Source organism: Scatophagus argus, chromosome 2 (assembly GCF_020382885.2).
Source record: "Scatophagus argus isolate fScaArg1 chromosome 2, fScaArg1.pri, whole genome shotgun sequence".
NCBI classification, from domain to species: domain Eukaryota; kingdom Metazoa; phylum Chordata; class Actinopteri; family Scatophagidae; genus Scatophagus; species Scatophagus argus.
The window spans coordinates 12,204,798-12,225,137 of NC_058494.1; the positions used below are offsets into that span (position 1 = coordinate 12,204,798).

Genomic DNA, 20,340 nt, shown 5'->3' on the forward strand with positions numbered 1-20,340 from the left:
CTGTCCTGTGTTAATTCCACCTCAGGCAAACCCTCCAGGAGTGTTGGCTCTGCTGGATGAAGAATGCTGGTTCCCCAAGGCCACAGATAAGACCTTTGTAGACAAGCTGATCCAGGAGCAGGGCACACACACCAAGTTCCAGAAGCCCCGCCAGCTCAAAGATAAGGCCGACTTCTGCATCATTCACTACGCTGGCAGGGTATGCTTGTTTTATCTCTGAAAATCACACTCAGCAGGTTCCTGTCTCTGCTTTACACAAAATGCACTATTGGTGTGTGTGTTTTTTGTTTTGTTTTTTTTTTCAAGTTGGAAGTCACCACCTGACTGGTTTTCAAAGAGAAAAATAAATTGCATCTTTCCTTGGAAGTTACAGTTTACAGAAGGATAAAGTTTTCAGTTTACACGGGTTATTTTAGGTCATGGATTAGACTGTTCAAGAAAAGCACTCCTCAAGACAAACACACAGAACAGGAAATTTAGATTGATAATTACTATGTCTTGCGGTTGCTTTACTCTACCGTAAACCTCAAAGTACCAGTGACTTTAATTGATGCGTGAAAATTATCACCTGGGTACTTGAGAATCTGTTTACTGCTAACAATTTGATAAGATTTTGTAATATAATTTTTATAATCTACCTATGCAGAAATTAATTATTAAAAATGTTCAAGTGAAAACAATAAAGTAATGACATGTATTTAAAAAAAAAATAGGGAAGGCAAAGGTAAACAAAGAAACATAAGGAAAAATAAAGAAACTTTGAAAGTTTATGAGTTGCACCTGAAAGCACCATGCAATCACTCTGTGCATGTGTATATCAAACTCGTGAGGACAGAAGCAGTGTAGTTGTAAATATTACTATTTTGGCACATACGTTTACCTTGCTGCATCTGGTGCTTGGCAATAATTTCAGACCCTGCTGTGACGTGAATCTAATGTGAATTGTTACTCAGTAGAACCAACATAATTCAGTCACTATCCTGAAGTATCAAGTTCAGTATTCAGCCCAAAGTGTTTCTTTGTTCTGTCCTGGACCATTTTCTCTGTTCCTGTCTACGTTCTTATTTTCTGACATCCCTTTTCCTCCCTAGTCTTCTCGTACTAAAATTAAATAGCAAGTGAAAAGTTGAAACCGTTCAGTGGCTCAGATTAAACAATGACGTAAAGTTCTCTTGTGGTTGAATTTCAGGGAAATACTGAGTCCTGGTTTGATTTATATGACACTGTGTGAAAGTGGATTTGCATGTTGTCGCTGGTGTTATGCAACAGAACTCAACATTTGTCCTGCAGAGAGACGTAATATACAACACATCTGCTTACCATTATATGGAGTGTGTCGTTTTATGCCACAATCAGTAAAACACTCAGAAATTTGAACTCTAAAGAATGCCTGCTGCAGAGAACAGTCTGCAGTTCCATGAAGCCAAATGTTGTTAATGTTGACAATACTGGTGTGCCCCCCAAAAAATATGACCTCATCTATATTGTACGAATCACTACTGTGAACAGGCCCACCTTTTAACTAATAAAGATAAAATGATGAACTAATTTTTCTCAACAGCTCATTTAAAATATGGAATATTATCTATCAATTATGTGGCATTTCCACAACTTAATTATAAAATGCAAAATCTCTACATATAGGCCAATGTTTTTTTGTTACACAAATACGTAACTTAAATATTTTTTGTAAAATCCTTTTTTCTCAGAATATGTAATCAACTGAAAAACAAACTTGTCTGTATTCTCTGATTCATAAACATTTTTACCATTCCTGCATTGAATTTTTCTACAGAATTCTGTCATACACAAAGGTAACAATGTATGCATTCAGCTAATGTTAACTAAAGAGTTACTCACTTCATCCAAATCCTTAATATGACAAAGTTGTACCACTCCTCTGTTACAGGTGGACTACAAGGCAGACGAGTGGCTCATGAAGAACATGGACCCCCTGAATGACAATGTGGCCACACTTTTGCATCAGTCAACTGACAAATTCGTGGCTGAACTTTGGAAAGATGGTAAGCTGCTACCCACGTATCTCTGAACACTTCAAACAGTGTTAGATAATAGATGGAATTTAAATAACACAACCTTTGAGCTTCATGTACCTGTTTGCTTATTCGGTTAACAAACAAGGAGTTAGTATGTCTTTCACTCAAGCCTACTAACAACAGCCGTCTGCCTTGTTGACGCAGGCCTACACATTTTTGATTAACATCACCCTCCCCTCCCTGTCTCTTTCTCTGTGTTGTAGAGATTCAGACCATTCAAAGGGCTTCATTCTATGACAATGTCAGTAGTCTGGATGAGCCAGCAGGTGAATGACTGGGTCGTGCTGTAGCAGACCTGGGCCAAAATAAAATAGCTGAAAATTAACAGTTTTGGGTTGTGAAAACAAGCTGCTTGTGGTGCTTGATAGGCTTCTTATGAGCACTTCCCAAGCAGGTTAACCTAAAAGTGTACTGGTATATTTTTGCCCAGATCTGGCTGTATGTTTCATGCTTCAGCCGGTGCTGTGTCCGTCATTAGCTACAGTGGCTCCCATTTGCTTCCAGGCTGCATGGCCCCTTAGTCTCAACCAAAAGCTGTAGAACTTAATTCCCAAACAAGTGAAAGTAGAATATAGTCAACTGCTCCCTCTAGTCAAACTAGTATGCTTTAAATTGTTTCAGTGTTTATATATGCTAACATGGGTCTTGTGATCTTTGTATGGTCAATAGCCCTGAAGCAAGTGTTTTGTATCTAGTGCAGCTGTTTGGACTTCATAGCTTATTTCTGTCTCTGTCCCTCCTCTGTGATGTGATTCATCCACAAGCAAATTAAGGATTTTGAAGCTTGACTGAAGTGAAATTTAATGACACTAATTTCCTGCCTTCCTCCTTCCTAGATTGGATCCCAATAGCAGGGAATTGAAAGCAGATGTTAGTATTTGCTTTGGCTCTGAGCTCAGATGTCAGTGTAGTGGGTCCACATGGAAGGCCATATATCACTTCAGTTTAAATGTTGAAACTCCAGCTGTCCGTGGCTCAGTAAATACTTATAACTTTAATTTAGTCAGTTGGACACAAGTGACATTGTGTATATTTAATTGAGTGTTAAATCGTAACTCAAGTGCTGTTGTTTTGTTAAGATTTTTTTTTTAATAAGGCTACTGACATTACTGCCAGCTTTTGTAAAAAAAAAAAATTACCATGTGATTGATATGTCTCGCGAAATTTAATATTTTTCTTAGTGTCCAGAATTCCAGTTGAAAACCAACATTAATTGATTGCACACCAACAAATGTCTGCGCATTCAAAGCCTTATTTGTCCTATTCATTTTTGCCATAAAGATCAATTTGTTGTTAAAAAATGAATCAGTGAGCCTACACTGTTGAACCAACTGACATCTTTTATACCATGAACATGGACACTATGGTTGATTTTGAGATACACTGTCCTGCTACTGTAAATAGACAGTATAGAACCAAGCCAGTATATAAAAATTGCCCTAAAAATACCCAACTTATCTGTTTCACTAATGTTAAAATAAAAAGAAAATAAAAAAAAACAAAAATTAAAACTGCAGATCTTGTAGAAACTTATGTGGGCTTTTGAACAAATGACAGCATGTACTCATGACCAGTTTTTCAAAACTTTACATCTTAAATTTGAACAAATGGGCTTGGTGATGAGAGCCACACACAAGAAGTCAAGAAGTGTTTAGAAATGGACAAATGCAGTGCTGGTTTTGGGATTCCTGGGATTTGTTGACAGTAACAAGTATGACGTTTCAGTGGGTACTTCAGAAATTTAACATTGTAAAACATGGAGAACTTGCAAGAGACAGGTTAAAAATTAGCAGTCAGAACTGATCGGAGGCCAAGTCCCTCACTTTTAATCTCTAATTTAGGTCAAATCTCAAAAAATGTTCAATCCTGCATTTATGCTGCTACTTGTCCACGTTTTTCACACTGGATTTTGCAATGCAGGTTTTCTGTATTGTTTATGCTTTTGTTTTTTTAAAGCCCGAACTTAAATGACACAAGTGATGTCGCTTGAATCATTTTCTCACACTTAGCAAAGTTCCCTCAACTTGCAACTAGCCTTATAAATTAACCTGCAGATTCTTTTCTGTAGTTTGATCTACATTTCATCAGAAAACAGTGAAAATGCCCATGAGACTGCATGAATGCCTAGTTTTGTTTAACATTTTGAGAAGAGATGATTTTTCTGGCAATATTGTTGATTAAGGTTTTTTGAGTTGTAAAATGTTGAAAAGAATTCATATAGCTGCCATAAACCATTGTCTCTTATTAGCTTTGCTGATGCTTGGTAACTTAATTAAATTAAAGATTGTGCTTCTCTCTAAGTTACCACAACGTATAGATCCCTGTGTAGACCTGTAAGCCCCGGAGTAGTTAAAGCTACACGCTTCATCTCCATCCACATGAACTCATGGCAGTTCTAGACTTGGTACTGCTGTTGTTGTTTGACAGTAGTGTGTAATGTCTTTTTCATCCATCTGCACTTGGTCATGTAGCTACGTTGTTGCTACTGCTGTACTTCTGTGCTTCCCATGAAGTCTAAGTCCATGAATCTAAACTATTCTCCCCATCTCCCCACCAGTTGACCGTATCGTGGGCCTGGACCAGGTGGCAGGGATGAATGAGACAGCCTTTGGTGCTACCTACAAAACAAAAAAGGGCATGTTTCGTACAGTGGGACAGCTCTACAAGGAGTCGCTCACCAAACTTATGGCCACACTGAGGAACACCAACCCCAACTTTGTTCGCTGTATCATCCCCAACCATGAAAAAAGAGTAAATACATAAACTTAATTTTTAAAAGCTCTTAATCAAGCACTGGAAAGTGAGGGACATGTAACTGTTTTTATTATATAATGATTAATTATCCCTTTACCATGTCATATCTACTGTCAATTATACAAATACTTCTTTCTTTTCTTAATGTTGTATTTTTCTTTTCTTTCAGGCGGGTAAACTGGAGCCTCACCTGGTTTTGGACCAGCTGAGGTGTAATGGAGTCCTAGAGGGGATTCGCATCTGCAGACAGGGCTTCCCCAACCGCATCGTCTTCCAGGAGTTCAGACAGAGGTAACAAGCTACAGAGATCCTTTTTGGACTCCATTATACACAGACGAAAAGTTGGCTTTAATTTCAGTTTGTATTCTCTTTGGTTCACAGATATGAGATCCTGACACCCAACGCTATCCCCAAGGGATTCATGGATGGAAAACAAGCCTGTGAAAGAATGGTAGTTCTTTTCTGCTGTACAGCAGCTTTAAACTGCTACCATGGAAACAAAAACATACTATGTATTCTGCTGAGCCTCAGAATATAACAAACTATTTGCAGTCAGCCAAAAACTTACAGGAACTAAACCAGGATCTACAAATCCCTCTTGTGCATTCTTGTTTTCATTTCCACTGTATCTGAAGAACCTTGAATATTAACGAAGTAGACCTATGGCGAATTGAAAAATGAAAAAATAGCACAGAGCCATCCTGTTGAGCCCGTTTTTGTATGTGACCACCATAAAACTAGCAGATGAAAATTTCAGAAGTTTTCTTTCTCTCATCATTCTCCAGCTTGCTCAACTGCCTTGTGTTCTCTCTTTTTTAAATGTTAAGAACCAACAAGGAATGTCAACCCTTTGTCCTAATATGGGTACTTGAGTACTTCTGTGCTCATCTTGGTACTGAAGTTGAAGCAGTTGTGGTATCTGTATGCAATCAGTTTGCTTGGTCACAGCTGCAAAATCTGCCCATTAAGCTCTGGAAATATATAAATATAAACAGATACAAATACTTCCTCGATTGTAATGTAAATTCTTAACGGCTCTTCATGTGCTTTTTATAGATCCAAGCCCTGGAGCTGGACCCCAACCTGTTCCGTATTGGTCAGAGTAAGATCTTCTTCAGAACTGGTGTTCTGGCTCACCTGGAGGAAGAGCGAGACCTGAAGATCACTGACATCATCATCTATTTCCAGTCTGTGTGCCGTGGTTACTTGGCACGCAAGTGAGTGTGTCCATTGTTTGTATTTTCGATTAAATGATGACCACATATCTGTGTTTGGGTACCCCAGATACTTTTAAGGACAGTAGTCCAGTTACTCAAACTACTCTACTACTACTACTATCTGCAGCTCCCCTTTCCTTTATGGAGCTTTGTAGTGAGTTTCAGGTCACTGTTTAGCTGTTTACAATTGTATTGTTTTGGTTCATTCTTACCACTCCTTTAGTATCATTTTCAACCACAGCAGCAGCAGTTTTTTCAGTGAAAAAACTCTGAAAACCTACTGAACATTGCCTGCTCTGTAACAAACACTACTCAGATACAATTGGTGACTAGCTGATTAACATAGTGGCACATTTAGCATCTAAAGAGACGGATATTTACTTCAGAAGTTAGGAGAGACCAGAAACAGAGCCGAAAAGAGAATTATTATTATCAACTTAGAATGTGCTATGATTTGTTGCCTTTTCATGGACTGTTTTTTTTTTCTTCTTTTAGAGCCTTTGCTAAGAAGCAGCAGCAGCTAAGTGCCCTGAAGGTCCTCCAGAGGAACTGTGCTGCTTACTTGAAGCTGCGACACTGGCAGTGGTGGAGACTCTTCACTAAGGTGAGAACCCTGACGGCTACCTCCTTCCCACAAGTTAGATTATATGATAATGCACAGCTTTACATCTTTCCATCACCTGATGACCTGAGCTTCTGTGACAATTTTGTAAATAGCATTTTCATAAATTAGTGATTGGATACCTCAACATGTTGTCAGTTAAATAATGACTCAAACAAATTAGAAAATACATAATTCTCTCTACTCATCCTCATCAGCAGACTTCACACATTTACCATGTAAATGTATCAGAAGATCCTTAGATCTTAAAAAGTCTGATCAAGGATTAAGTTCAGTTGCCTAAAAAAAGGCTTAGAGGGTATAAGAAGGCTTGCCTGCTGCAATTTAATTTTGGGCTGTTGAGAGATATTATACACCTTTAAACTCCAGTTTGAGTGAGCTACATCAGACCTGTATGAAACACTGTTTCTACTACTAGATATTGTGGCTCCAAATCTAATTAAATCATTACGTTTCAATTTTAGCTTAACTTAATTCAACTTCAGTTATTTTTTAATTAGTTAATCCATCCATCAAATTTCTATTGCTTATTTGGATTGTGTGATATTAAAAAGATTGTGAAATCAATTTGATGAATACTGCAGAAACTTTGTAGAAGCTGATTTTTCTCTCTCTTTTTCAGGTGAAGCCTCTGCTGCAGGTCACCAGGCAGGAGGAGGAGATGCAGGCCAAAGACGAGGAGCTGATAAAAGTGAAGGAGAGACAGCTCAAAGTGGAGAATGAGCTTGTGGAGATGGAGAGGAAGCATCAACAGGTAAACACGTCCTTTGGAAAGTAAATTTTTTTGCCTTGTGCAAGCTGATATACTAGTCGCCCTGATGAAAGCCACATATACTTCAGACAAACTTAATTGTTTAAAAATGATTAAAAAAAAATTGTTTAAAAAAGTGATAATAGTTTGTCATGTTGACATGCTTCTTCAAACTCTCTTCAGCTCCTAGAGGAGAAAAACATTCTAGCAGAGCAACTCCATGCTGAGACGGAGCTGTTTGCAGAGGCTGAAGAGATGAGAGTTCGCCTGCTTTCTCGGAAGCAAGAGTTGGAGGAGATCCTTCATGACCTGGAGTCTAGGGTGGAGGAAGAGGAGGAGCGGAACCAGAGCCTGCAGAATGAGAAGAAGAAGATGCAGTCACACATCCAGGTTCATATCTGCACCTGTTTAAACTTACAGACAACATAGGAAAAGCAAATCCTGTTTGTACTTGGCTTTTAAGAACATTATATACAAACACAATATTTCTTATTTGACCATTTAACCTGATTCCTGTCTATGAATTTTTATGCATGTTTTTTCCTCTCCACAGGACCTGGAGGAACAGCTTGATGAGGAGGAGGCTGCAAGACAGAAGCTGCAGCTGGACAAAGTGACAGCTGAGGCAAAGATCAAGAAAATGGAGGAGGACATTCTGTTGCTTGAGGACCAAAACTCCAAGTTCCTCAAGGTGAGAGGATGAATATCACATGATGTGTCAAACAAGAACCAGAAAGCAGAGGAAGTCCTTTAAGTCGGGATCATTAGAACTGTAAGGAGATGAATGACGTATAGATATTAGAGTAATAAAAAAAAAAATAATAAACTGGGTATTCTGAGCATTTTTTACTCTGTGTTTGTTGGCTTTCAGTTACAGCAGCACCAAAGTAGAACTTTACATCATTTTTATTTGCTGTTTGTGTTCAAATACTATAGCTTGGCTTGGATTTGTGAGGCCTGCTAGATAAGTCTTAATACTTATCCATTTATTAGTAGTGGTGTCTGGTCTGACCCACACTTTGATTGTATCCAACAGGAGAAAAAGCTGCTGGAGGACAGGATCAGTGAGATGACCACTCAGCTGACAGAGGAGGAGGAGAAAGCAAAGAACCTTGGCAAGGTCAAGAACAAGCAAGAGATGATGATGGTTGACCTGGAGGGTAAGGTTACTGTTACTGGTTACATTTTGTGTCCAAGAATAGGAAAATATTTATTAGAAGAGATACACAATAGGCTGGAAAAGTAGATGGGTGGGTCCCATGCCTTGAAAGTGTAGACCGGAGTGTAGACAGCAATGATAGATGCTGTGGATGCAGCACATGCAAGACAAGGATTGTCTGTTAGAGTAGAAAAACACATAGGTCAAATACAGGACATGCACTGTGACTGTTAATGAGCCTTAACGGTGTAAATTTACAGCTGTACAATGAGTTAACCTTTAAATGTATACGGCATACGCTCAGAACCTCCTGTTATAGCTCAAAGTATTTGTCTTAAACAATGTGCTGGAGTCAAAATCAAAAATGGAAAAAAAAAAAAACCTGTCCAGAATTTCTCTGATTTATTCATTTATTTCTAAAAAATGTGTGTGTGTTTGTGGAGGTCGGTGGGGGGTATACAAGTGTATTTTACCCTTGGTACGCTGGATGAAAGTGATAGCAGGTGTTCTAATGAGTTCTGGAAATTAAGACGTCTGAGACCACTGATGTGTGTGCTATTGTGCTATTTATGAATCAGAGCATTTAAAAAACAGAACTGGAGCATGACAGTGTCGACAGTTAAGACTGATGGGGGACCTCATGTGGTTACCTTACTGCTGTAAGTGTGCAATTAGTTTTTCTGGTCAACTTTCCAACTTGTAAGCCATAAAAAAATAAGCTTTTAGCTGTTGGGGCCGTTACTGGGCAAAATAAAAGAACTGATACCACTTCTAAAAGCTAATGCTCTAAAAGTCTTACTTTGTCAAGAAAGAGAACTGTTTCTACAAAATGTTGGAGATCCCATATCTGTCCATTCATGTGAAACAGTGGAGCGATGGGTTTGACCATGTTATAATAACGTCTGCCGTGTCTTGGTGAAAAGTTGCAGTAGGCTATGCAAAAGATAGTACAGTATAAATATGAAATCTAACAGGGTACCTGATGTGATTTTATTACATATGTGGCTTCATTTGCGGTATATGTGTGCTGAAAACCTGAGGAATGCAAAAATTTGAAAAAAAAAAAACATCTGTGGATTTAAGGGTTAATGAGCTGCAAAGTAGATAATGTGATTGCCATTAGTTGTGTCTGGCTGTTAGCAATTAGGTGTCTGTGGTTTCCTGTGACCTCTTTGTGCCTTGTATGACCCTTCTGTAAATTAAAGCTTTGCCTGTTTGCCTCCTGAGATTAACTCCAGTCCAGAGTTGTTGTTGTTGTTTTTTTTTAGATCATTAATGGTTATGTTTCATTTTGTTTATGATGTATGTGACTGCACCTCTCTTCAGAGCGTTTAAAGAAGGAGGAGAAGACGCGCCAGGAGCTGGAGAAGGCCAAACGCAAACTGGACGCTGAGACGACTGACCTGCAGGACCAGATTGCTGAGCTTCAGGCTCAGATAGAGGAGCTGAAGATCCAGCTGACCAAAAAGGAGGAGGAGCTGCAGACTGCTCTGGCCAGGTCAATGATAGACATGCAAATCTACAAATGTGCACACAACTGTAAAAACTATGCAAACTTTATCTGGCACATTCTGCAAAATGTAGAACATTGAAAATGGGGAATTAGTTCACCAGTGCCATAAAATTATATCATGTATATACCGTATTGAGCGTACCTGAATATAAGCCGCACCCACTAAATTTGAAAAGAAAAGAACTTGTCCATATATAGGCCGCAACTGTCTATAAACCGCAGGTGTCCATGTTGTCAGTCTCTCTTTCGTTGTCGCTCTCAATGTCACTTTCGTCTCGAGGCAAAATCCATAAACTAACCGCATCATTGGTTAAGCCAGAGGGTATAAAGCGTGTGAAAAAAGTAGCCGCTTATAGTCCAGAAATTATGGTAATATATTAGTTATAATATTATAATAATATATATTAAATTATTAAAAAAATGAAGTAATTAATTTAAATAATTAATAAACAAATTATAATAACTTAATTCTTAGTATTCTTAGCAGATATTGTCTCAACTTATTTTGAAGAAAGCATGTGAATTGTTTGCTCCACCATGTGTATTAAATCAAAAGCCTTGTGCTGAAGCATACAAAACACTGAGCCAACTCTGAAATTAAAGCAGCAAACGTCTTCTTCAGCTGCTGCAGGCAGTGTTTCAGCACATGATTTTCTGTCTGTCTGTCTGTCACCTCAGTCTCGTTCTTCTCTCCTGTGCTCACTGCTGCAGTGTTTGCCTTCAGTGACACTGTCTGAGACCTTTCATCTTAGAGGCAGCCGTATCTGATTACAGGCAAATTGGTGTTGATTGATGCCCTGAGTCTTGGGCTTTGCAGTAGTTTTTCCACACAAAGCAATAAAGAGCTGTGCTAAATCAGACTGTCGTTTCACATTGTAGGAAAAACTATCATAAGAAGCCTGTTTTTTGTTATCAGAGGATTTTTATCCTTTATGTGCTGTTTGCAACAAAGGATTGTCAGTTATGGCTGTAGAAAACCTGCATCTTACCACTCTATCATCAGCTCATCAGCTCACTCCTTTGTATATCCCAATTTTCCACACAGCTGGGAAAAGTACTGTGAGTAACATGTTTGGTGCCATATTTAATTGTTTTCCCATTTAGCCATCATAAAACCTGCATACAGATGAGGTAAACAGCTGTGGAGGTCGTTGCTCTGAAGGTCAGTGCAGATTATTTTAATGTGGCTCTTCAACAGTTTTCTCTTCACGCCAGGCCAATAGTCCAGACTACATGGGTCGATGGTAGACGTCTGTCTGGATAATTTCACAGGCAGAAATCATCAGTTTAGTCACAGCTCCAGATAATTAAGGTTTCATTAAATTTGATGTGCCTCATTTCGAATTCAGCAGCTATTCTGAGAACAATTGTATTATCTTTGTTTGGAAAATAGGCAATTACTTTTATATGGAAATCAATTCTGCCTTTAATCAACACTGTGGCATTGTGATAATTATATATAAGCGAATCATTATTGCATTCAGTGTGTTTAGTCATCGGGTTTTACATAAGAGAGGAATGTTACAGGAGTGTTGCAACCAGCAATAATTTTGCTTTGGTTCATTTCGGGCAACAAACAAATCAACAGTGTCATTATGTCCATTTTCTGACAGAGAACACACAGCTCAGGAGTAAGTAGTTCACCACACTGCCACCCTGTGTGCACTGGTGGCCTCATTTCAGTTAAAAACATGACATCACTGACTCGTGCTGCATTTACTGTACATATCATCACTTAAGACTGACAAAACAAGTTTAAATAGCTGCTGGTAATTAATTTATATCACTGTGTTGCTGTGCTGTCATTTTGAGGATGAAAATACCTTTATCGATTTCTACAGTAAATCTGAAATATTTGAACTGTATGAGGCTAAGTAGAATAGAATTTATGTTTGTTCGCTATAAATAATCATATGAAACATTTGGGAATATCTACAATACTAAACCAGATAGAAGTCAAAGTGACTGTTAAAAGTAATTACTGAAAGAAATGGAAGAGCTAAAAGAAGTTGAAATTTCAGGTGAAATTTAGGCGATTCATTGCGGAAGAGTCAGTTGAAGTCATGAAACAACCACTGAAAGCAGTTGTGCATCAACAGTGGAAGCTGAATCATTTGGAAGAGCCAAAAAAATGTTTTTTTTATTCGTTCCTTTTTTGTTTGTTTATTGGTTTAAAGGCAAACAGTCACTATATTCTTCTACTTACAATGCTACAGTTATTTTGAGGACCAGAGTATCCTCATTGATCCTTATGTTAAAAGAAAAATATTTAGATTAAAAACAAACTGTAGGTTTAAACTTATGAGACATTTTCATTGTTTTTATGAAAGGAAAGGTTCTAAATACTAACTTGAAACAACTACTTTTGTGTCTCCAATAGGAGTGACGAGGAGACGGTCCAGAAGAACAATGCCTTGAAGCAGGTTCGGGAGCTGCAGGCTCACCTCGCTGAGCTTCAGGAGGATCTGGAGTCAGAGAAGATGTGTCGAAGTAAAGCTGAAAAACTTAAGAGGGACCTGAGCGAGGAGCTCGAGGCTCTGAAGACGGAGCTGGAGGACACGCTGGACACCACTGCTGCTCAGCAGGAGCTCAGGTGTTTGTTTAAAGCTGGTGTATCGATGATGATAAAGGGGAACTCCATAAATTTTATACATCAGAGTCTGTTTACGGCTGTTGGGGAGGACAACTGAATATGTCCAAAAGTTGTAAATGTGGTGTCTTGATTATACAATATAATATATACCACTCATTGCTTAGTGGACACTTATATTATACACTTGATATTAAGACAACAGTAGAAATAAATTCTCTGTTGAGATGAATTGGTATCTGAAATGTAACTATAACTAACTTAAATGTAACTTTAACTATCTTAAACTCATAAACTTTTTCCCTGTATCTGAACTTCAGGTCCAAGCGAGAGCAAGAGGTGGCAGAACTGAAGAAGGCCATAGATGAGGAGACCAAAAACCATGAGGCTCAGATCCAGGAAATGAGACAGAGGCACACCACAGCACTGGAGGAACTTTCTGATCAGCTGGAACAGGCCAAGAGGGTGAGTGGATCATACTTTGTTAAACTTGCAGGGCTTGTATTTGCCTATATACATCAAATGCATTATATGTATACATAAACAGACAATGAAAAACCAGGATCCCAGCAATAACTGCCAGTGTAGATGTTATAGCCATATCAGTGTCAGTAATGTAATTCCAGTCTGTTTATCACAGTCTAAATTTAGCAGATTATTCAAAAACCACAAAAGCAAGGTTGTTTTATTGTTGTTGTTTTGTCTAGTTCAAAGCCAACCTGGAGAAGAACAAGCAGAGTCTGGAGAGTGACAACAAAGAGATGGCCTGTGAGGTGAAGAGTCTGCAGCAGGCAAAGACGGAGTCAGAGTATAAGAGGAAGAAACTGGAGGCCCAGCTGCAGGAGTTGATGGCCAGGGCAACCGAGGTGGAGAGAGCCAAGGGAGAGCTGGCTGAACGCTCGCACAAACTCCAGGTAAATACCTCCACAGACAGTTTTTCTTTTTCTTTTCTTTTCTTTTCCTTTTGGGGGCATTTTGCTCTAAGGTAAAGGGATTTATCCCCAGATTACTCTAGAAACACAAAGAATATTTTTTGTTTATTTGCTTTCCTTATAACCCCATTTGTCTTTTGTTAGACGGAACTGGACAATGTGTCATCTTTGCTGGAGGAGTCAGAGAAGAAGGGCGTCAAACTGGCCAAAGAAGCTGACAAACTGAACAGCAAACTTCAAGATTTAGAGGTATGAAAGATCAGCCTTTATGAATCAATGATCGTTGTCAAAGTTATAAAAGTATTAATTATTTTTCACCATATTGAGGATATAGTGCCATTTTAAATATGACATGCAACTGAAGTTAGAGCTGTAACACACAAATTACTTAAAAAATTTTATAAATTTATAAAATTGTTGATGTATGCTATTTCTGCAAAGTCATAATTTATTTATTTATATTTTTTATTTGAGGGAAAAACATTATTTTTATGTCAATACATCACTTATTTAACTGTACCAAGCATTTTAAGCTTTAAGCATTAAGCATTTTCTGAAGCTTCATATGTGTGAAAATGCATCTAAACCTGAATTTAAAATGGTGCTCATTGTGCACACTGTACATAACAGTTATATTCTTGCAGGCGTAACAGATACGTCTCCCTGTTTTTCCTTTTGTCTGATCATCACTTCTGTTTGTGGTCTCGTGGGTAGGAGTTGCGGCAGGAAGAGACGCGTCAGAAGCTGAACCTGAGTGGCCAAATCCGCCAGCTGGAGGTGGAAAAAAGCGCCTTGCTAGAGCAGCAGGATGAGGATGAGGAGGCTCGTCGTAACCTGGAGAAACAGCTTCAGACGGTGCAGGCTCAGGTACAGTCATTCATAATGACAAACGTAATTGAGCCTCACAGACCCGCACAGTACATAGAGACAGATAATCACATACACACAAACATATGAGGCAAGCACACCTCTCAGGTACCACCAATAATCCAAAAGCAGGGCGAGGCAAAAGTTTATAGGCTGTGTACCAGCTGCAAACACCTGTCTTCGATATGCAGCGCAGCATGCTGACAGCTGTAAAGCAGTGAGACTTGGCAGCAAACTGATGCCCCTGTGCAGTGAAAATCTGACCTCATTTCAGCATGTATGGTTTAGATTAAGAAGAGTATATAGACAAAAGTTACACAAGTTGAATGGTGAGATTACATGTTGTTGGCCATTTGCCAATCAGCAGAAACAGCAAAAGTAAAAGCACAGGATCAGCATATAAACTGCTGAACTTTTACAGAAACTGTGAAAGATTAATTTTATCTTCAGTGGAGATTGCTCCTGGAGGGACATTCTTACAGATCATCATTTCTTATTTGCCCCATTTTTTTGGTTTTGTTCCTGCTGGCTTTTCACATATTGTAGTACTTTTTGCTCATTTTTCCAACACACAACGCTGTGGCACAAAAGGTCATGAGTTTTTGAAATGTTGTGTTATCTGTATTTTTACAACCTGTAGCTGTTTGAGACAAAAAAGAAGTTAGACGAGGATGTTGGAGCAATGGAGGGCCTGGAGGAGGTGAAGAGAAAACTCCAGAAGGACATGGAGCTGACGAGCCAGCGTCTGGAGGAGAAGACCATGGCCATGGACAAGATGGAGAAGACCAAGAACCGTCTGCAGCAGGAGCTGGATGACCTGATGGTAGACCTGGACCACCAGAGACAGATCGTCTCGAACCTCGAAAAGAAACAGAAAAAGTTTGATCAGGTACACAGGACCACCAAAATGTTTCAGACATGATAGCTTCAGATATGTGTCAGCCTATTGAAGATTGTTGCTTATTTTCCGCACTAGTTGCTGGCTGAGGAGAAAACCATCTCGGCCCGTTATGCTGAGGAGCGTGACCGTGCGGAGGCTGAGGCCAGAGAGAAGGAGACCAAGGCTCTGTCTATGGCCAGAGCGCTGGAGGAGGCCTTGGAGGCTAAAGAGGAACTGGAGAGGTTTAACAAGCAACTCCGTGCTGAAATGGAAGACCTGATGAGCTCCAAGGATGATGTGGGGAAGAATGTGAGTGACCTCTGACCTCTTGGTCAAAGCTTTTAATCTTTATGGATCAGGAGATAAAAATCCTTTTTGACACACACATATATGTAGATTAGCACTAGAGTAAATGTATTTGGATTCCATTTACAGGTGAAATTAAATTGTTGCTTCCAGCTCTGGCTTTGCATTCACTATACATTTACTAGATAAGACTGTATCAGAGTGAAGTAAAAAAATACAAAAACAAAAAAGGTCAGTTAGGTAAACAACACACTCAGATCTCAGAAATCTTCATTCTTGTCTGATGAGTTTTATCAGCCTGTTTTGCTGACATTGTGGTCTCTCCCTGATGCTACATACAGGTACATGAACTGGAGAAGTCCAAGCGAACGCTGGAGCAACAGGTGGAGGAGATGAGAACACAGCTGGAGGAGCTGGAGGATGAGCTGCAGGCTACAGAGGATGCCAAACTGCGTCTGGAGGTCAACATGCAGGCCATGAAGGCCCAGTTTGACCGAGATCTGCAGGCCAGAGATGAACAGGGAGAGGAGAAGAAGAGGGCACTTGTCAAACAGGTACACGGTTCTCATGGATGATGACCACCATCAGCTGACTCCTTATGTTTTGAGATGAAGAAGTTCCTCTACACTGCTTATCCAATATGTACAGGATATATATATATATTTTTTTGTTTCATTATAGAAAAAAAAATTACATTTTGGCTTGACCTGAAATGTGTGTTTTACTCTTAAAGGTGCGTGAGATGGAGGCAGAGTTGGAGGACGAGAGGAAACAGAGAACCCTGTCTGTTGCCGCTAAGAAGAAGCTGGAGATGGACCTGAATGAGCTGGAGGGACAGATCGAAGCTGCTAATAAAGGCAGAGAAGAGGCTATTAAACAGCTCCGAAAACTGCAGGTACATTCACACTTGCGCGCGCGCACACACACACGCACACACGGCTTAGAAACACGAGAAAACTTTGTCTGACACTGGGTCCTGGCTCAGACCAAACTGCTTTTCATTTCAAATGTTTACAGGTTTGCAAGACAGGACAGTGTCAGTTTTCCTGGAGCAATTGGTGTTAGATTGTGACCCTCAGTACTCTCAAAATATTCATGGTGCAGGACAAAAAATATCGGTGCATTATTATTCTTTGTTGCACTATATAGGTGATAATGATACGCCTTCCATGATGCCTTGGGGATGTAAACAGGAAGTTTAATTTGCTGTGGAGTCAGTGAATTAGCTGTGGGCAATGACATTAGCCCCATTTTTTCAGTTTTTATTTATTTGCAGTTTATCAAATTGGCACCAAAGAAGATGAATTAATGAATAAATTTGAAAATGTGTGTTTTGTCTCTGTGCTCAGATTTGACTGAATTATGATTCTGTGCTAAGAGGTTTGAAGTGCCCTAAACGTCTCCATGAGGTTTGTGTCAGTAGCTGCTAACCAAATAAGCTGGGCCAAACTACAATAACCTCGTGTTGTTTTACACTGGAATGCGCCTGCACTTCGCGTCCGAGCGGTCACTCCTCCACTGCGTCACCTTTTGACTTGGTCCACGTTGTTTCTGCCCTATAGGCTCAGATGAAGGACTATCAGAGAGAGCTGGAGGAGGCCAGAGCCTCCAGGGACGAGATCTTCACCCAGTCCAAGGAGAACGAGAAGAAACTCAAGAGCCTAGAAGCTGAAATTCTACAGCTGCAGGAGGTCAAATTATTGATTTTACATTGAACATTTCTTTGAGTTAGACATATTGAGCTAATTGTATGTTAATATGTGCTTTTATTCATGATAAGCAAAGTGCCAGACGTATGGAAAGAATCAACTTTTTGTCAACTTTTTTTTTTGAATCAGACTCAAGTCATACTTCATTACAGTATTTGATGTCCAAGAATTGGAGTAAAGCTCACACAAGATCTTCTCCATTCTGATCCTAATATGTGTGTTTTTTGTGTGTGTGGTTTGTTTAGGACCATGCAGCATCAGAGAGGGCTCGTCGACATGCTGAGCAAGAGAGGGACGAGCTGGCCGATGAGATCTCCAACAGCGCTTCTGGAAAGTCAGTGTCACTTTGTTTGTACTGATTTGATTTAATATTTGACTAACATGTTTGGGATGTTTGGTCATTTTGTCACTCAAACTTTTTTTTTTCCTTTTTTGTTTCTTTTGAGACTTAGTTTAAATAATAAGTGTAAATCAGTAGACTAAAGTCAAAAATGTGTCCTTCAGATCATCACTGCTGGAAGAGAAGAGGAGGCTGGAGGCTCGCATTGCTCAGCTGGAGGAGGAGCTGGAGGAGGAGCAGGGCAACATGGAGCTGCTCAACGACCGCTTCAAGAAGACCAACATGCAGGTAAACTGACTACACATTAGATAATAGTGGTGTACATTATCGTAACCATTGTCATAAACTTGGCTGGTTGATTGATTGCTTCCATTAATGTTGCACAAAAGAGATAACAGTGAACACACCAACACATGTGTGCTAACTGACAGTTTAAAAATTCTCAAACCAGAAGTGTATTGAGTGCATCAGCTCACACTGGAGTTCATCCTGCCCCTGTCTCGCCTTCATCTCGCTTTCTCAGGTCGACAGCCTGAACGCTGAGTTGGCCGCAGAGCGCAGCACTGCCCAGAAGAGTGAGAACGCTCGGCAGCAGATGGAGCGACAGAACAAGGTCTCGTGTAGTTCGTTAAATAAATTTCCATATGAAGAGAAATATGTGCTAAAATACATACAGGAAACTGATCAAAGCTATTCAAATATTCAAAGCTCTATCAGCTATTAAAAACACCTCAGCTACATGAAAGTGATAAAATTCCAAATCAGGACATCTTTCTGCACCAGTGAGCTTTGTCTTCACACCTCTGTTTGTCAGTACTTGTTTTAAGTTGTCATTGCTTTCTGTTCAACATGACACATGAATTCATTTCTCAATTTTTATGAGGGACGCAGATTTGTGAGTTGCATTGTAAGCAACTACATCACCTAAAAACAGTCTGGTGGAGACGTTCAGTTGAATATGTTAACAACATGTTTGTTTTTTACCAACTTAATTTGCTACGGCTTACTGTGTCATCTCTGTTGTTCACCATTTTCACCGGCTGTGAGGCACTTTAACATGTAGGGATTACGTTCAATGAAAAGTATGTATCTTATATTTAATGCATGCATATTTAATGGTTTCTAACAGTTGCATATTATGAATGCAGGATTTGAAAGCCAAGCTAGCAGAGCTGGAAGGGACTGTCAAGTCAAAGTTTAAGGCGACCATCACTGCCCTGGAGGCCAAGATCCTGCAGCTGGAGGAGCAGCTGGAGCAGGAAGCAAAGTAAGTGACTCACCTGTTCACAAAAAATGTCACAGAGCACATTTTGCATCCTTAGATATTCTCACACAGGCGAGAAAACATCATTAGGATACAGTGGTTTATTGGGAAGGTTTATTGACATTTGTTTTTAATACATGGTGGCAGATGGTGCTAGTGAGAATCCTGTGTGAAAGATTAACACCTTTTTTAGGTGCATAAAGTTGGAAAACAGTAAGCTCTGCTGGTAATAAACTGTTTCTTTCTAAAACATCCAGGGAGAGAGCATCAGCCAACAAAATCGTCCGTCGTACAGAGAAGAAACTAAAGGAGGTGATGATGCAGGTGGAGGATGAGCGTCGTCACGCTGACCAGTACAAGGAGCAGGTACTGACTCACAGGAAGCAAAGGGACACAGATTCATTTTTACTCAGGATGTTTTTTTCAGTCAGCCGCCCACTACCCCTCACTGACTCCGTCTGTCCTCCTGTCAGATGGAGAAAGCGAACTCTCGTATGAAGCAGCTGAAGCGTCAGCTGGAGGAGGCGGAGGAGGAAGCCACCAGGGCCAATGCTTCCCGCAGGAAGCTGCAGAGGGAGCTGGACGACGCCACTGAGGCCAGCGAGGGTCTCACTCGGGAGGTCAACTCCCTCAAGAACCGCCTCAGGTAAAAGTAACATAAATAAATAAACCTAACATTAAATTACAGAATAAATTAACTACTTGTGGATGATTGTGTCATTTCTTAATGACACAACCATACAATAGTGTGTATTGCTCCAAGGTATCCAGCTATAGCAGCAGCTGTGGAATCCAGTAGTACAGTTCTGACATGTTAGAAGTTATCTTAATTGATATTTTTCTAATTTAGAAGTTGTAAGGCTCAGCCTGCTGGTTAAATAATGTTCAACGTTTTGAGAAATATGCTTATTTGATTTCTTGCTGTAAGCAGAGACGATAGCATTCATATCTGTATGGTTAATGTGGTGTTAGATACAGGAAGCACTTAGCGTAGCATTAAAATTGGGAACAACTAGCCTGACTTTGTCCATAGTTTAAAAATGTGTGTACCAAGATGTCTGTTGTTTATTACAAGACATCTAATTTAATTTGTACACAAGCAGTAAAAACGAGTTGTGGTTTCACAGGGAGTTACATGCTGCAACTGTTTTTATTTAGTTTGCTGAGTGCGAACAGATTAAACAAACAAGAAACCAGTTAGTAAGCACTAAAGGAGCCACAGACATTTTTTGATCAACTTAGGTCAGACAAGTTGTTTCCTGTGTTCCCATTTTTTTAGGCAAAGTTAAGCTAATCAACCTTCCTACATACAGCCATTAAGTGTGGTTTAGTGAGAAAGGAAGCAAATTAATGAATTTCTCAAAAGGTTAGACATGTTT

General features: G+C 39.6%; 1 protein-coding gene across 4 annotated transcripts in view; it reads left to right on the forward strand.

The window, feature by feature from the left end:
• LOC124069895 (myosin-10) overlaps positions 1-20,340 on the forward strand; it is a 56,230-nt gene that overhangs the window by 33,068 nt on the left and 2,822 nt on the right. For all 4 annotated transcript variants that reach the window (XM_046409398.1, XM_046409411.1, XM_046409406.1 and 1 more), the window contains 28 exons: positions 26-199; positions 1,910-2,024; positions 4,615-4,808; positions 4,981-5,102; positions 5,193-5,262; positions 5,868-6,028; positions 6,524-6,632; positions 7,273-7,404; positions 7,585-7,791; positions 7,955-8,092; positions 8,438-8,561; positions 9,887-10,058; positions 12,454-12,666; positions 12,984-13,128; positions 13,371-13,577; positions 13,740-13,844; positions 14,310-14,462; positions 15,103-15,351; positions 15,439-15,651; positions 15,990-16,202; positions 16,382-16,543; positions 17,211-17,339; positions 17,603-17,691; positions 17,862-17,985; positions 18,221-18,310; positions 18,846-18,964; positions 19,219-19,327; positions 19,435-19,607. In XM_046409398.1, coding sequence (XP_046265354.1) covers positions 26-199; positions 1,910-2,024; positions 4,615-4,808; positions 4,981-5,102; positions 5,193-5,262; positions 5,868-6,028; positions 6,524-6,632; positions 7,273-7,404; positions 7,585-7,791; positions 7,955-8,092; positions 8,438-8,561; positions 9,887-10,058; positions 12,454-12,666; positions 12,984-13,128; positions 13,371-13,577; positions 13,740-13,844; positions 14,310-14,462; positions 15,103-15,351; positions 15,439-15,651; positions 15,990-16,202; positions 16,382-16,543; positions 17,211-17,339; positions 17,603-17,691; positions 17,862-17,985; positions 18,221-18,310; positions 18,846-18,964; positions 19,219-19,327; positions 19,435-19,607 — 4,211 coding nt within the window. The remainder of the gene's footprint in view (positions 1-25; positions 200-1,909; positions 2,025-4,614; positions 4,809-4,980; positions 5,103-5,192; positions 5,263-5,867; positions 6,029-6,523; positions 6,633-7,272; positions 7,405-7,584; positions 7,792-7,954; positions 8,093-8,437; positions 8,562-9,886; positions 10,059-12,453; positions 12,667-12,983; positions 13,129-13,370; positions 13,578-13,739; positions 13,845-14,309; positions 14,463-15,102; positions 15,352-15,438; positions 15,652-15,989; positions 16,203-16,381; positions 16,544-17,210; positions 17,340-17,602; positions 17,692-17,861; positions 17,986-18,220; positions 18,311-18,845; positions 18,965-19,218; positions 19,328-19,434; positions 19,608-20,340) is intronic.